This window comes from Zonotrichia leucophrys, unplaced genomic scaffold (genome assembly GCF_028769735.1).
Source record: "Zonotrichia leucophrys gambelii isolate GWCS_2022_RI unplaced genomic scaffold, RI_Zleu_2.0 Scaffold_58_302659, whole genome shotgun sequence".
Classification (NCBI taxonomy): domain Eukaryota; kingdom Metazoa; phylum Chordata; class Aves; order Passeriformes; family Passerellidae; genus Zonotrichia; species Zonotrichia leucophrys.
Genome location: NW_026992263.1, coordinates 162,420 through 178,597, shown reverse-complemented (window position 1 = coordinate 178,597; position 16,178 = coordinate 162,420). Strand labels below are relative to the sequence as shown.

Genomic DNA, 16,178 nt, shown 5'->3' with positions numbered 1-16,178 from the left:
ACCCAATGAAACCCAACGAAACTCAATGAACTCAACCCAACCCAACTCAAGAAACTCAACATAAATGAATTTAACCCAACTCAACCCAACCCAACCAAACTCAACTCAACCCAACCCAATGAAACTCAACAAACTCAACAAACCCAACCCAACCCAACCCAACCCCGATTTGTGGGCGTGGCCAGCAGGGGATGACGCGATGGATGACGACCAATGAGGAACAGGAAGGGGCGGAGCTTAGATTTGCCGACCCGAGGGGGGGGCGGAGCCTCGTTTGAAAGGGGGCGTGGCCGGCGGTGACGGGACCACCACGTGCTGGTTCGTCCGTTGGCAATTCGTTAACTCGTTAATTTATTCGCGATCGATGCGGTTGATTGGTTGGTTGATTAATTAACGGGACTATCGGGGGAAGGGGCGCGAGGGGGCGGGGCCGGGGCGAGGGGGCGGGGCCTGGGGAAGGGGGCGGGGCCTCAGAGGCCCAAGGTGCCCCCGATGGAGGAGGCCAGGACCACGCCCAGCACCACGCAGCAGATGATGATCATGATCTTCTTCTGCTCCGGCGCCGCGTTTGGGGCCAAATCGGGGCAATTCGGGAAATTCGGGGCGTTGGGGAATTTTGGGATATTTTGGGATTTTTGGACCGGGATTTTTGGGGATTTTTTGGGGAATTTTTTTGGGATTTTTGGGGGATTTTGGGTGGGATTTACGGGATTTGGGGTGTTTGGTAAATTCGGGTGATTTTTTGGTGAATTTCAGTGGGTTTGGGTGGATTCGGATGGGTTTCGGTGGATTTGGGGTAAATGAGGTGAATTTTGGAGGATTTGGTTGCATTTTGATGGGTTTTTTAATGAATTCGATGGGTTTTGATGGATTTGGGCGGATTTTGCGTGGGTTGTGATGAATTCAGATGAATTTCGGTGGATTATGGATGAATTTCGGCGATTATTAATGAATTTCCGTAAATTGAAATTAATTTCAATGCATTTCGATGAATTTCCGTGAAATTCAACAGATTTTGGATGGAATTCAATGAATTTCAGTGAATTTCGATGGTTTTTCATTCATTTCAATGAATTTCGATAAATGCCGATGGAATTCGATGGAATTCGGTGAATTTTGGGGAATTTCGATGGTTTTTCATTCATTTCAGTGAATTTCGATAAATGTCGATGGAATTTGATGGAATTCGGTGAATTTTGGGGAATTTCGATGGTTTTTCATTCATTTCAGTGAATTTCGATAAATGTCGATGGAATTTGATGGAATTCGGTGAATTTTGGGGAATTTTGGGGGAATTTTGGGGCGTCCCGGCAGCGGGGGAGGGGAGAGAGAACAGCGGAACGTCACCGACCCCTCCCCCACCCCCTCCCAGTGCAAACCAGTACAAACCAGTATAGACCAGTATAGACCAGTATAAACCAGTGACACTCCCAGACCCCTCCCAGCCCCTCCCAGTATAAACCAGTATAACCCAGTCACTCCCAATCTCCTCCCAGTATAACCCAATCCCTCCCAGTATAACCCAGTCCCTCCCAGTATAACCCAGTATATCCCAGTATAACCCAGTATATCCCAGTATAACCCAGTTTACCCCAGTCCCTCCCAGTCCGTCCCAGTCCGTCCCAGTTTATCCCAGTATAACCCAGTATAACCCAGTATCATTCCCAGTCCATCCCAGTCCATCCCAGTTTATCCCAGTATATCCCAGTTTATCCCCAGTGTCCCCACTGACCCTCCCAGTCCCTCCCAGTCCCTCCCAGTCCATCCCAGTTTATCCCAGTATCGCCCAGGCCATCCCAGTGTCCCCACTGACCATCCCAGTCCATCCCAGTATATCCCAGTCCATCCCAGTTTATCCCAGTTTATCCCAGTTTATCCCAGTTCATTCCCAGTCCATCCCAGTCCATCCCAGTATCCCCCAGTCCCTCCCAGTGTCCCCACTGACCATCCCAGTCCCTCCCAGTCCATCCCAGTCCCTCCCAGTCCATCCCAGTTTATCCCAGTTTATCCCAGTTTATCCCCAGTGTCCCCACTGACCATCCCAGTTTATCCCAGTATATCCCAGTATCTCCCAGTGTCCCCACTGACCCTCCCAGTCCATCCCAGTCCATCCCAGTTTATCCCAGTTTATCCCAGTCCACCCCAGTGTCCCCACTGACCCTCCGGGCCTTGCTCTGGTACTTGACGGCTTTCTTGGTGTCGGACACGGCGCGCTCGACGTAATCCACCGAGTGCTCCACGTTGTACTCGATGCGGTCAATCATCTCCCCCTGGCCAGAGAGTGACCACCGGTCAGCCAGAGTGACCACTGACCACCCAGAGTGACCACTGATCAGTAACGGTCACCATTGATCAGCCACGGTCACCATGGGTCACCATTGGTCACCATGGGTCAGTGAGCACCGAGTGCTCCACGTTGTACTCGATGCGGTCAATCATCTCCCCCTGCGGCCAGAGAGTGACCACTGACCACCCAGAGTGACCACTGACCACCCAGAGTGACCACTGATCAGTGATGGTCACCATTGGTCACCATGGGTCACCATTGGTCAGTGAGCACCGAGTGCTCCACGTTGTACTCGATGCGGTCAATCATCTCCCCCTGGTCAGTTAGAGTGACCACCGGTCAGCCAGAGTGACCACTGACCACCCAGAGTGACCATTGATCAGCCATGGTCACCATTGGTCACCATTGGTCAGTGAGCACCGAGTGCTCCACGTTGTACTCGATGCGGTCAATCATCTCCCCCTGCGGCCAGAGAGTGACCACTGACCACCCGGAGTGACCGCTGACCACCCAGAGTGACCACTGATCAGTGATGGTCACCATTGGTCACCATTGGTCAGTGAGCACCGAGTGCTCCACGTTGTACTCGATGCGGTCAATCATCTCCCCCTGCGGCCAGAGAGTGACCACCGGTCAGCCAGAGTGACCACTGGTCAGTGATGGTCACCAATGGTCACCATTGACCAGTAACGGTCACCATTGGTCACCATTGGTCAGTGAGCACCGAGTGCTCCACGTTGTACTCGATGCGGTCAATCATCTCCCCCTGTGGCCAGAGAGTGACCACTGACCACCCAGAGTGACCACTGACCACCCAGAGTGACCACTGCTCAGCCATGGTCACCAATGGTCACTCCCGATGACCTCTAACCACTCCCAATGACCTGTGGTCACTCTCAATGACCACTGATGGATCTCAATGACCACTGGTCACTCCCAATGACCATTGATGGATCCCAATGACCACTGGTCACTCCCAATGACCACTGATGGATCCCAATGACCCATAACTCATCCCAATGACCAGTGGTCACTCAGGATGACCAGTGGTCACTCCTAGATGACCTTCTGGAGATCTTTGATGACCCTCAATGGGTTCTTGTTGGGCTTTGGGTGGTTCTTGGTGACCACAGGTGGGTCTGGGTGGGTTTTGGTGGCTCCCAATGACCTGTGGTCACTCAGTGGTCACTCAGTGGTCACTCGCCTGGCTCTCCACCAGCATGGCCATGTCCACGAACATGTCGTGCAGCTCGCGGATGCCCTTTGGCCACTGACCAATGACCACTGATGGATCCCAATGACCCATAACCCATCCCAATGACCATTGGTCACTCAGTGGTCACTCAGGGTCACTCAGTGGTCACTCGCCTGGCTCTCCACCAGCATGGCCATGTCCACGAACATGTCGTGCAGCTCGCGGATGCCCTTTGGCCACTGACCAATGACCATTGATGGATCCCAATGACCACTGATGGATCCCAATGACCCGTAACCCATCCCAATGACCACTGGTCACTCAGTGGTCACTCAGGGTCACTCAGTGGTCACTGACCTGGCTCTCCACCAGCATGGCCATGTCCACGAACATGTCGTGCAGCTCGCGGATGCCCTTTGGCCACTGACCAATGACCATTGATGGATCCCAATGACCATTGGTCACTCAGTGGTCACTCAGGGTCACTCGCCTGGCTCTCCACCAGCATGGCCATGTCCACGAACATGTCGTGCAGCTCGCGGATGCCCTTTGGCCACTGACCAATGACCACTGGTCACTCCCAATGACCCGTAACCCATCCCAATGACCCGTAACCCATCCCAATGACCACTGGTCACTCAGTGGTCACTCAGTGGTCACTCAGTGGTCACTCGCCTGGCTCTCCACCAGCATGGCCATGTCCACGAACATGTCGTGCAGCTCGCGGATGCTCGTCTCCAGCTTGATGATCTCGTTGTGCCGCGTCTCGATCTCGTTCAGCGCCTGCTTGGTCATCTGCGAGTCCATCTTGATCTGCGGGGGGACACAGCGGTCACCTGCTGGTCAGCTGGTGGTCACCTGGTGGTCAGCTGGTGGTCACCTGGTGGTCAGCTGGTGGTCACCTGGTGGTCAGCTGGTGGTCAGCTGGTGGTCAGCTGGGCCCAGAGATCGCCAGGTGGTTCCAGAGGTCACCTGGTGGCCACCAGAGATCTCCAGGTGGTCACCAGGTATCTCCAAGGGGTTCTGGTGGTCACCTGGTGGTCACCATAAATCACCTGGTGGTCACCAGTGATCTCCTGGTGGTCACCTGGTGGTCACCTGGTGGTCAGCTGGTCTCAGAGATCTCCAGGTGGTCATCAGAGACCTTCAGGTGGTCACCAGGTATCTCCAAGTGGTTCTGGTGGTCACCATAAATCACCTGGTGGTCACCAGTGATCTCCTGGTGGTCACTTGGTGGTCACCTGGTGCTGGGGACCTTCAGGTGGTCACCATAAATCCCCTGGTGGTCATCAGGTATCTCCAGGTGGTTCCAGAGGTCACCTGGTGGCCACCAGAGATCTCCAGGTGGTCACCAGGTATCTCCAAGGGGTTTTGGTGGCCACCTGGTCATCAGCTGGTGGTCACCTGGTGGTCAGCTGGTCTCAGAGATCTCCAGGTGGTCACCAGGTATCTCCAAGGGGTTCTGGTGGCCACCTGGTGGTCACCTGGTGGTCACCTGGTGGTCACCATAAATCACCTGGTGGTCACCAGTGATCTCCTGGTGGTCACTTGGTGGTCACCTGGTGCTGGGGACCTTCAGGTGGTCACCATAAATCACCCGGTGGTGACCCAGAGATCTCCAGGTGGTCACTCGGTGGTCACCCAGGATGTCCAGCTGGTCACCAGAAACCACCTGGTGGTCACCATAAATCCCCTGGTGGTCATCAGGGATCTCCAGGTGGTCACCAGAGACCTTCAGGTGGTCACCAGGTATCTCCAAGTGGTTCTGGTGGTCACCTGGTGGTCACCATAAATCTCCAGGTGGTCATCAAAGATCTGGTGGTCACCTGGTGGTCACCAATGACCTCCTGGTGGTCACCAGAGATCTCAAGGTGGTCACCTGGTGGTCACCATAAATCCTGATGGTGACCAGGTCCCTCCTGGTGGTCACCAGAGATCTCAAGGTGGTCACCTGGTGGTCACCCTGGATGTCCAGGTGGTCACCATAAATCACCTGGTGGTCAGCTGGTGCTGGGGACCTTCAGGTGGTCACCTGGTGGTCACTATAAATCACCTGGTGGTCACCCAGGATCTTCAGGTGGTCACCTGGTGGTCACCTGGTGGTCACCTGGTGTCTCCAGTAGCCCCAGTGACCCCTGGTTACTCCCAGGGACCCCACTGACCACTGGTCACTCCCAGTCCCTCCCAGTGACCCTGGTGGCCGTGGTGGTCACTCTGGTCAGTGGTCACTCACGTCGTCCGTGAAGATGGCCAGCTTGCCGCTCTCCAGCATGGCCGTGACCCCAGTGACCACAGTGACCCCAGTGACCACTGGTCACTCCCCATGACCCCAGTGACCCCAGTGACCCTGGTGGTCACTCTGGTCACTCCCTGGTCACTCACGTCGTCCGTGAAGATGGCCAGCTTGCCGCTCTCCAGCATGTCCTCCAGCTCCTCGTTGGTCGTGGTCCGGCCGGCTGCGGGAGAGTGACCGCTGAGTGACCAGAGCAGTGGTCAGTGACCCCAGATGACCCCAGAGTGACCACAGCAATGGTCAGTGACCCCTGATGACCCCAGATGACCCTCACTGATCTCGAGCTGTCTCTGGATGCGGCCCTGGCAGCGGTCAGTGACACTGACCGCTCTGTCCATCCCCATTCCCCAATGACCAATGATGACCAATGACCCCAGATGACCCCAGTGGTCACTCAGAGTGACCAGATGACCCTCACTGATCTCCAGCTGTCTCTGGATCCGGTCCTTGCAGCGGTCAGTGTCAGTGACCGCTCTGTCCATCCCCATTCCCTGGTAACCCACAATGACCCACGATGACCAATGACCCCAGACGACCCCAGTGGTCACTCAGAGTGACCATTGAGTGACCAGATGACCCTCACTGATCTCCAGCTGTCTCTGGATCCGGTCCTTGCAGCGGTCACTGACACTGACCGCTCTGTCCATCCCCATTCCCTGATAACCCACGATGACCAATGATGACCAATGACCCCAGGTGACCCCAGATGACCACTGAGTGACCCTCACTGATCTCGAGCTGTCTCTGGATCCGGTCCTTGCAGCGGTCAGTGCCAGTGACCGCTCTGTCCATCCCCATTCCCTGATAACCCACAATGACCCACGATGACCAATGATGACCAATGACCCCAGGTGACCCCAGATGACCATTGAGTGACCAGAGCAGTGGTCAGTGTGTCCGTACTGATCTCGAGCTGTCTCTGGATGCGGTCCTTGCAGCGGTCAGTGCCAGTGACCGCTCTGTCCATCCCCATTCCCTGATAACCCACAATGACCCACGATGACCAATGACCCCAGATGACCCCAGATGACCATTGAGTGACCAGAGCAGCGGTCAGTGTGTCCGTACTGATCTCGAGCTGTCTCTGGATGCGGTCCTTGCAGCGGTCAGTGTTAGTGACCGCTCTGTCCATCCCCATTCCCTGGTGACCCACAATGACCCACGATGACCAATGATGACCAATGACCCCAGTGGTCACTCAGAGTGACCAGATGACCACTGAGTGACCCTCACTGATCTCGAGCTGTCTCTGGATCCGGTCCTTGCAGCGGTCAGTGCCAGTGACCGCTCTGTCCATCCCCATTCCCTGATAACCCACAATGACCCACGATGACCAGTGATGACCAATGACCCCAGATGACCATTGAGTGACCAGAGCAGCGGTCAGTGTGTCCGTACTGATCTCGAGCTGTCTCTGGATGCGGTCCTTGCAGCGGTCAGTGTCAGTGACCGCTCTGTCCATCCCCATTCCCTGATAACCCACAATGACCAATGATGACCAATGATGACCAATGACCCCAGTGGTCACTCAGAGTGACCATTGAGTGACCAGATGACCCTCACTGATCTTGAGCTGTCTCTGGATGCGGTCCTTGCAGCGGTCAGTGTCAGTGACCGCTCTGTCCATCCCCATTCCCTGGTAACCCACAATGACCCCAGATGACCAATGACCCCAGTGGTCAGTCAGAGTGACCAGATGACCACTGAGTGACCCTCACTGATCTCCAGCTGTCTCTGGATGCGGTCCTTGCAGCGGTCACTGACACTGACTGCTCTGTCCATCCCCATTCCCTGGTAACCCACGATGACCAATGATGACCAATGACCCCAGATGACCCCAGATGACCACTGAGTGACCAGATGACCCTCACTGATCTCCAGCTGCCGCTGGATCCGGTCCTTGCAGCGGTCAGTGCCAGTGACCGCTCTGTCCATCCCCATTCCCTGATAACCCACAATGACCCACGATGACCAATGACCCCAGATGACCCCAGTGGTCACTCAGAGTGACCAGATGACCACTGAGTGACCCTCACTGATCTCGAGCTGTCTCTGGATCCGGTCCTTGCAGTGGTCAGTGCCAGTGACCGCTCTGTCCATCCCCATTGCCTGGTAACCCACAATGACCCAGGATGACCAATGACCCCAGATGACCCCAGATGACCATTGAGTGACCAGATGACCCTCACTGATCTCCAGCTGTCTCTGGATGCGGTCCTTGCAGCGGTCAGTGTCAGTGATCGCTCTGTCCATCCCCATTCCCCAATGACCAGTGATGACCAGTGATGACCCACAATGACCAATGACCCCAGATGACCATTGAGTGACCAGAGCAGTGGTCAGTGTGTCCGTACTGATCTCCAGCTGTCTCTGGATCCGGTCCTTGCAGCGGTCCCGGTACTTGGACTGCGTCGCGTTGTACTCGGTCATCACCTCCACGAACTTGCGGGACAGCGTCGAGTGCTGGGGGGACACGGACAGGTGGGGGACAGGTGAGGGACAGGTGAGGGACACGGACAGGTGGGACAGGTGAGGGACAGGGACAGGTGAGAGGGGACAGGTGAGAGATGGACAGGTGAGAGGGGACAGGTGAGGGACAGGGACAGGTGAGGGAAAGGTGAGGGACAGGGACAGGTGAGGGACAGGTGAGGGACAGGTGAGGGACAGGTGAGATCACACAGGTGGGATGTGGACAGGTGAGAGGGGACAGGGACAGGTGAGAGACAGGGACAGGTGAGGTCACACAGGTGAGGTCACACAGGTGGGACATGGATGGGTGGGACAGGTGAGATATAGGACAGGTGAGACAGGTGAGAGGGGACAGGTGAGGGACAGGGACAGGTGAGGGAAAGGTGAGATGAGACATGGACAGGTGGGACAGGTGGGACATGGACAGGTGAGAGGGGACAGGTGAGGGACAGGTGAGACACAGACAGGTGGGACAGATGAGACACAGGTGAGGGACAGGTGAGAGATGGACAGGTGGGACCAGTGGGACAGGTGAGAGATGGACAGGTGAGAGGAGGGACATGGACAGGTGAGAAACGGAGGGGGGTGGGACAGGTGAGGGACAGGTGAGGTCCCACAGGTGAGGGACAGGTGAGCCCATACAGTGCTGCTGCTGCTGCTGCTGCTGACGATGATGATGATGATGAAGATGATGATGATGGCGATGAAGTCAATGACGACGAAGCCACGACGATGACGCGGCCGATGATGAAGTCAATCACAACGATGATGATGATGATGAAGCCGATGATGATGAAGATGAAGCCAATCATGAAGAAGCTGACGATGATGATGAAGTCAATATTGATGATGATGATGATGATGATGATGAACAATGATGAGATAAAGTCAATGGCAACGATGATGATGAAGGCGACGAAGGCTCGCCTGCGTTAGGCAGATGAAGGACAATGATGATGATGATGATGATGATGATGATGATGATGATGAAGCCGATGATGATGAAGATGAAGCTGATGATGATGACGATGACGATGATGATGATGATGATGATGAACAATGATGACAAAGTCAATGGCAACGATGATGATGAAGGCGATGAAGGCTCACCTGCGTTTTGCGGATCCGCAGGTCGGCCGACGAGCGGTTCAGTGATGAAGATGATGAAGGTCAATGACGATGATGATGATGAAGGTCAGTGATGATGATGATGATGATGATGATGGCGATGAAGGCTCACCTGCGTTTTGCGGATCCGCAGGTCGGCCGACGAGCGGTTCAGTGATGAAGATGAAGGTCAATGATGACGACGATGATGATGAAGGTCAATGATGACGATGATGATGATGATGATGATGATGAGGATGATGATGATGAGGATGATGAACAATGATGACAAAGTCAATGGCAACGATGATGATGATGGCGATGAAGGCTCACCTGCGTTTTGCGGATCCGCAGGTCGGCCGACGAGCGGCTCAGTGACGATGATGATGAAGGTCAGTGATGATGATGATGACGATGATGATGATGATGATGATGATGATGATGATGATGATGATGAAGGTGATGATGAAGGCTCACCTGCGTTTTGCGGATCCGCAGGTCGGCCGACGAGCGGCTCAGTGATGAAGATGATGAAGGTCAATGATGATGATGATGATGATGACGATGATGATGACGATGAAGGTCAGTGATGACGATGATGATGATGATGATGATGATGATGGTGATGAAGGCTCACCTGCGTTTTGCGGATCCGCAGGTCGGCCGACGAGCGGTTCAGCCCCTCCTCCTGCTCGATGCTCTGCTCGATGGCTGCGGCCGGACAGCGGTCACTCAGCGGTCACTCAGCGGTCACTCAGTGGTCACTCAGTGGTCACTCAGCGGCCGCAGACCCAGCGGTCACTCGGGGAGGGGTCAAAGGTCACCTTTCAATTTGGAGCGCACTTTGTTCGCCGTCTTCTTGATGTCGGCCGTGAGGTCCTCGAGCTCCTGCTTGGTCTCTGAGTGACCGCGAGTGACCATGAGTGACCAGTGAGTGACCACTCACTGACCGGTCACTGACCAGTCACTGACCGGTCACTGACCAGTCACTGACCGGTCACTGACCAGTTACTGACCGGTCACTGACCGGTCACTGATTGGTCACTGACTGATCACTGACCAGTTACTGACTGATTAATGAGTGATTAATGATTGAATAATGACCATTGAGTGACCAGTGAGTGACCATGAGTGACCACGAGTGACCACTCACTGACCGGTCACTGACCAGTTACTGACTGATTAATGAGTGATTAATGAGTGATTAATGACCAGTGAGTGACCAGTGAGTGACCATGAGTGACCATGAGTGACCATGAGTGACCAGTGAGTGACCGGTGAGTGACCACTCACTGACCGGTCACTGACCGGTCACTGACCAGTTACTGACTGATTAATGAGTGATTAATGAGTGATTAATGAGTGATTAATGACTGATTAGTGACCAGTGAGTGACCAGTGAGTGACCATGAGTGACCACTCACTGACCGGTCACTGACCAGTTACTGACCGGTCACTGATTGGTCACTGACCAGTTACTGACCGGTCACTGACCAGTTACTGACTGATTAATGAGTGATTAATGAGTGAATAATGACCACTGAGTGACCACTGGGTGACCGGTGAGTGACCATGAGTGACCAGTGAGTGACCACTCACTGACCGGTCACTGACCAGTTACTGACCGGTCACTGATTGGTCACTGACCAGTTACTGACTGATTAATGAGTGATTAATGACTGATTAATGACCACTGAGTGACCATTGAGTGACCATTGAGCAACCACTGGGTGACCAGTGAGTGACCATGAGTGACCACTCACTGACCGGTCACTGATTGGTCACTGACCAGTTACTGACTGATTAATGAGTGATTAATGACTGATTAATGATTGGTTAGTGACCAGTGAGTGACCATGAGTGACCACTCACTGACCAGTCACTGACCAGTTACTGATCAATTAATGACTGATTAATTAATGACTGATTAGTGACCAGTGAGTGACCACTGACCAGTGACCTCTGACCCCATTAATGACCCAATGACCCCTGGATGACCCCATTAACCCCACTAATAACCCATTAATGACCATTAATGACACAATAACCATTCAATAACCCCACTAACGACCCCAATAACCCAATTAATCAATTAATAATTAATTAATTAATTAATAACTCACTCTCGTCGGGGTTGGGGGCGGCCAGGATGGCGCTGTGCTGCTCCTTAGTGACCCCATTAACCCCATTAATGATCATTAATGACCATTAATGACCATTAATACACAATAACCATTCAATAACCCAACTAATTAACTAATTAGCTAATTAATTAATTAATAACTCACTCTCGTCGGGGTTGGGGGCGGCCAGGATGGCACTGTGCTGCTCCTTAATGACCCCATTAACCCCATTAATGACTATTAATGACCATTAATGACACAATAACCATTCAATACCCCAACTAATCAATTAATAATTAATTAATTAATTAATAACTCACTCTCGTCGGGGTTGGGGGCTGCCAGGATGGCGCTGTGCTGCTCCTCAGTGACCCCATTAACCCCATTAATGATCATTAATGACCATTAATGACTCAATAACCATTCAATAACCCTATTAATTAATTAATTATTAATTAATTCTCACTCTCGTCGGGGTTGGGGGCGGCCAGGATGGCGCTGTGCTGCTCCTTAGTGACCCCATTAACCCCATTAATGATCATTAATGACCATTAATGACTCAATAACCCAACTAATCAATCAATAATTAATTAATAATTAATAAATTAATTAATTACTCACTCTCGTCGGGGTTGGGGGCGGCCAGGATGGCGCTGTGCTGCTCCTTAGTGACCCCATTAACCCCATTAATGACCATTAATGACTCAATAACCCAATTAATTAATTAATTAATAATTAATAATTAATTAATTAATTAATAACTCACTCTCGTCGGGGTTGGGGGCTGCCAGGATGGCGCTGTGCTGCTCCTTAATGACCCCATTAACCCCATTAATGACCATTAATGACCATTAATGACCATTAATGACTCAATAACCATTCAATAACCCTATTAATTAATCAATAATTAATTAATAACTCACTCTCGTCGGGGTTGGGGGCGGCCAGGATGGCGCTGTGCTGTTTCTTCACCTGCTCCACGTCCTCCGAGAGTTTCTCGATGCAGCCCCGAATCTCCTCCACCTCAAATCGGGGCAAATTCAGGGGAATTTGGGAAAATTGGGGAAAAAATGGGAATTTTGGGGATTTGGGAATTTTGGGGCGATTTTTGGGGATTTTATTGGGGTTTTATGAGGGTTTGAGGGGAATTTGGGGAAGTTTGGTGTTTTGGGGGGATTTGGGGGTTTTTAGGGGAAATTTGGGGATTTTTGGGGTAATTTGGGGATTTTTGGGGAAATTTGGGGATTTTTTTGGGGGGAATTTTCGGGGGTTTTATGGGGATTTTTTGGGGGAATTTGGGGGGATTTTTGGGATAATTTTGGGGAATTTTGGGGGGACTTTTGGGGGGAATTTTGGGGGAATTTAAGGGATTTGGGAGACTTTGGGGACTTTTGGGGGGAATTTGGAGAATTTTGGGGGATTTAAGGGGGATTTTGGGGGATTTTTAGGGGATTTGGGGGAAATTTGGGGGTTTTGGGGGGTCCTGATCCCATTTTTGGGGGTCCTGATCCCATTTTTGGGGGTCCCAAATTTATTTTTGGGGGTCCCTGAGCCGATTTTGGGGAGTCCCTGTCCCATTTTTGGGGGTCCCAACCCCATTTTTGGGAGTTTTTGGGGGTCCCTGGGGGTTTTTGGGGGTCCCAAACCCATTTTTGGGGGTCCCGAACCCATTTTTGGGGGTCCCGAGCCCGTTTTTGGGGTCCCACCTGCTCGAAGAACTCGTCCATGAAGTGATCCCGGTCCACCGTCACCACCTCCTCCTCATCGTCGCTGTCCTTGGCCTGCGGGGGGCGTGGCCTCGGTAAAGCCACGCCCACAAAGCAGGAAAGCCCCGCCCCCAAAGGAGAAAACCCCCGCCCCCAAAGGAGAAAACCCCGCCCCCAAAATTTCCCCCTAAAATCTGAAAAATTCCTTCTTAAGAAAAAACCAAAAAAATCTTAAAATGCCTCCAAAATTCCCCCCAAAAATGCCTCAAAAAAACACCAAAAAAAAAATTCACCAAAAAAAAAAATTCACCAAAAAAAAATTCACCAAAAAACCCCTCAAAAAAATTTAAAAATCCCCTCAAAATTCCCCCAAAAAAATTCACCAAAAAAAAAATTCATCAAAAATCCCCCAAAAAAACCCCCGGACCCCCCCAAAATTTCCCCCAAAAAATTCACAAAAAAAAAAAAATTCACCAAAAATAAATTCACCAAAAATCCCCCCCAAAAAACCCCCGGACCCTCCCAAAATTCCCCCCAAAAATGCCCCAAAAAAAACAAACAAAAAAATTTCACTAAAAAAAAAAAATTCACCAAAAAAAAATCCACCAAAAATCCCCCCAAAAAACCCCTTGGACCCCCCCAAAATTCCCCCCAAAAATCACCAAAAAACACCAAAAAAAATTTCACCAAAAAAAAAATTCACCAAAAATCCCCCAAAAAAACCCCGGACTCCCCCCAAAATTCCCCCCAAAAATGCCTCAAAAAAACACCAAAAAAAAAATTCACCAAAAAAAAATTCACCAAAAAAAAATTCACCAAAAATCCCCCCAAAAAAACCCCCGGACCCCCCCAAAATCCCCCAAATTCCCCTAAAATCGCCCCCAGAGCCAAAACCCCCCCACCAAAAAATTCCCAAAATTCCCAAAAAATCCCAAAAAATTCCCCAGAGCCCCCTCCCCCAATTCCCCACCCCCCAACCCCCAAAACCCCCTCCGGGACCCCCCAAAAATCTCCAAAAAATCCCCTCCGGATACCCCAAAATCCACCAACACCCCCCAAAAATTACAAAAAAAAAAAAAATCCCAAAAAATCCCAAAAAATCCCAAAAAATTCCCCAAAAATCCCTAAAATTCCGTCCCATCCCCCACCCCAACCGAGACCCTAAAAAACCCCCGGGACCCCCAAAATCGCCCCCAGACCCAAAAAACCCCCCAAAAAATTAAATAAAAAATATTTTAAAAATCCCAAAAAATCCCCAAAAATTCCCCAAAACCCCCCGGACCCCTCCCCACCATTCCCCACCCCCCACTCCCCCCCAGCCCCCCCCGGGACCCCCTAAAATCGCCCCCAGACCCCAAAAACCCCCCCAAAAAATTAAATAAAAAATATTTTAAAAATCCCAAAAAATCCCCAAAAATTCTCGATAATTCCTGAGACCCCTCCCCACCATTCCCCACCCCCATCACCCCCGAGACCCCCCCAAAATCGCCCCCAGACCCCAAAAACCCCCTAAAAAATTAAATAAAAAATATTTTAAAATCCAAAAATCCCCAAAATTCTCGGTAACTCCCGAGACCCCTCCCCACCATTCCCCAGTCCCGCAGCCCCAAATCTCCCCTGGGACCCCCCAAAATCGCCCCCAGACCCCAAAAAATCCCCTAAAAAATTAAATAAAAATTATTTAAAAAATCCCAAAAAATCCCTAAAAATTCTCGGTAATTCCTGAGACCCCTCCCCACCATTCCCCCCCCCGAGATCCCCCCAAAATCGCCCCCAGACCCAAAAAATCTCCCAAAAAATCCAAATAAAAAATCCTAAAAATTCCAAAATAGCCCAAAAAATCCCAAAAATTCCCAAAGCCCCCGGACCCCTCCCCACCATTCCCCACCCCCACTTCCCCAGCCCCCCCGGGCCCCCCCAAAACCGCCCCCAGACCCCAAAACCCCCTAAAAAATTAAATAAAAAATATTTTAAAAATCAGAAAAAATCCCAAAAATTCTCGGTAACTCCCGAGACCCCTCCCCACCATTCCCCACCCCCACTACCCCAAATCCCCCCCGAGACACCCCCAAAACCGCCCCCAGACCCCAAAAAATCCCCTAAAAAATTCAAAAAAAATTATTTAAAAATCCAAAAAATCCCAAAAATTCCCCAAAGCCCCCGGACCCTCCCACCATTCCCCACCCCCACCCCCAGCCCCCCCGGGACCCCCAGCCCCCCATTCCCCCTCCCCCCCCCCCCGCTCACGCTGCGGAGCTCCTGGGTCCGGTCCTTCATGGTGGGGGAGGGGCGCGGGCGGGGGGTGGGGGAGGGGAGACCCCCCCGGAGGGTGCGGGGGGTGGGGGAGGGGCCGGGGACCCCCCCTGGGCGCGGATTTTGGGGGGCGGGTGGGGGAGGGCGGCCCGGGGCTGCGGCGGCGGCTGCGGCTGCGGAGGGGGGGGAGGGGCGAGAACGGGGGGGGAGGGGCGAGAACGGGGGGGGGGAGGGGCTGCGCAAAGGGGGCTGCGGCTGGGCCGGAGGGGGCGGGGCTGAAATGGGGGGCGGGGCGTGGGGAGGGGAGGGGCTGCGCAAAGGGGGCTGCGGCTGGGCGGGAGGGGGCGGGGCTAAATGGGGGGCGGGGCGTAATGGGGAGGGGAGGGGCTGCGCAAAGGGGGCTGCGGCTGGGCCGGAGGGGGCGGGGCTAAAAGGGGGCGGGGCGTAAAGGGGAGGGGAGGGGCTGCGCAAAGGGGGCTGCGGCTGGGGCGGGGGGGGGGGCTAATTGGGGCGGGTTAAGGGATGGGGGGGGCGAAAGGGGGTTTGGGGGGAGGGTTGGGGTTTGGGGGGATTTTGGGAGGGATTTTTATTATTATTATTTTTGGGGGATTTTTTATATTTTGGGGGAGTTTTTTGGGAGGGTTTTTTTTTTTTTTTAGTCTTTTGGGGATTTTTTTTTATTATTTTTGGGGGGATTTTCTGGAGGATTTTTTGGGGTTTTTTTTTGGTTTTGAGTTTTTTGGGG

General features: G+C 52.5%; 1 protein-coding gene across 1 annotated transcript; it reads right to left on the bottom strand.

The window, feature by feature from the left end:
- Nucleotides 1-323: 323 nt before the first annotated feature.
- Nucleotides 324-15,490, bottom strand: LOC135460560 (syntaxin-1B). The gene is made up of 10 exons (XM_064737449.1): nucleotides 15,428-15,490; nucleotides 13,181-13,255; nucleotides 12,398-12,497; nucleotides 10,176-10,250; nucleotides 9,989-10,062; nucleotides 8,130-8,238; nucleotides 5,865-5,938; nucleotides 4,158-4,295; nucleotides 2,160-2,270; nucleotides 324-551 (listed from the first exon to the last, which is right to left on the bottom strand). Exons 1-10 carry the CDS (start codon nucleotides 15,455-15,457, stop codon nucleotides 471-473), a joined length of 867 nt encoding a protein of 288 aa, XP_064593519.1. The 5' UTR covers nucleotides 15,458-15,490; the 3' UTR covers nucleotides 324-470.
- Nucleotides 15,491-16,178: the final 688 nt, after the last annotated feature.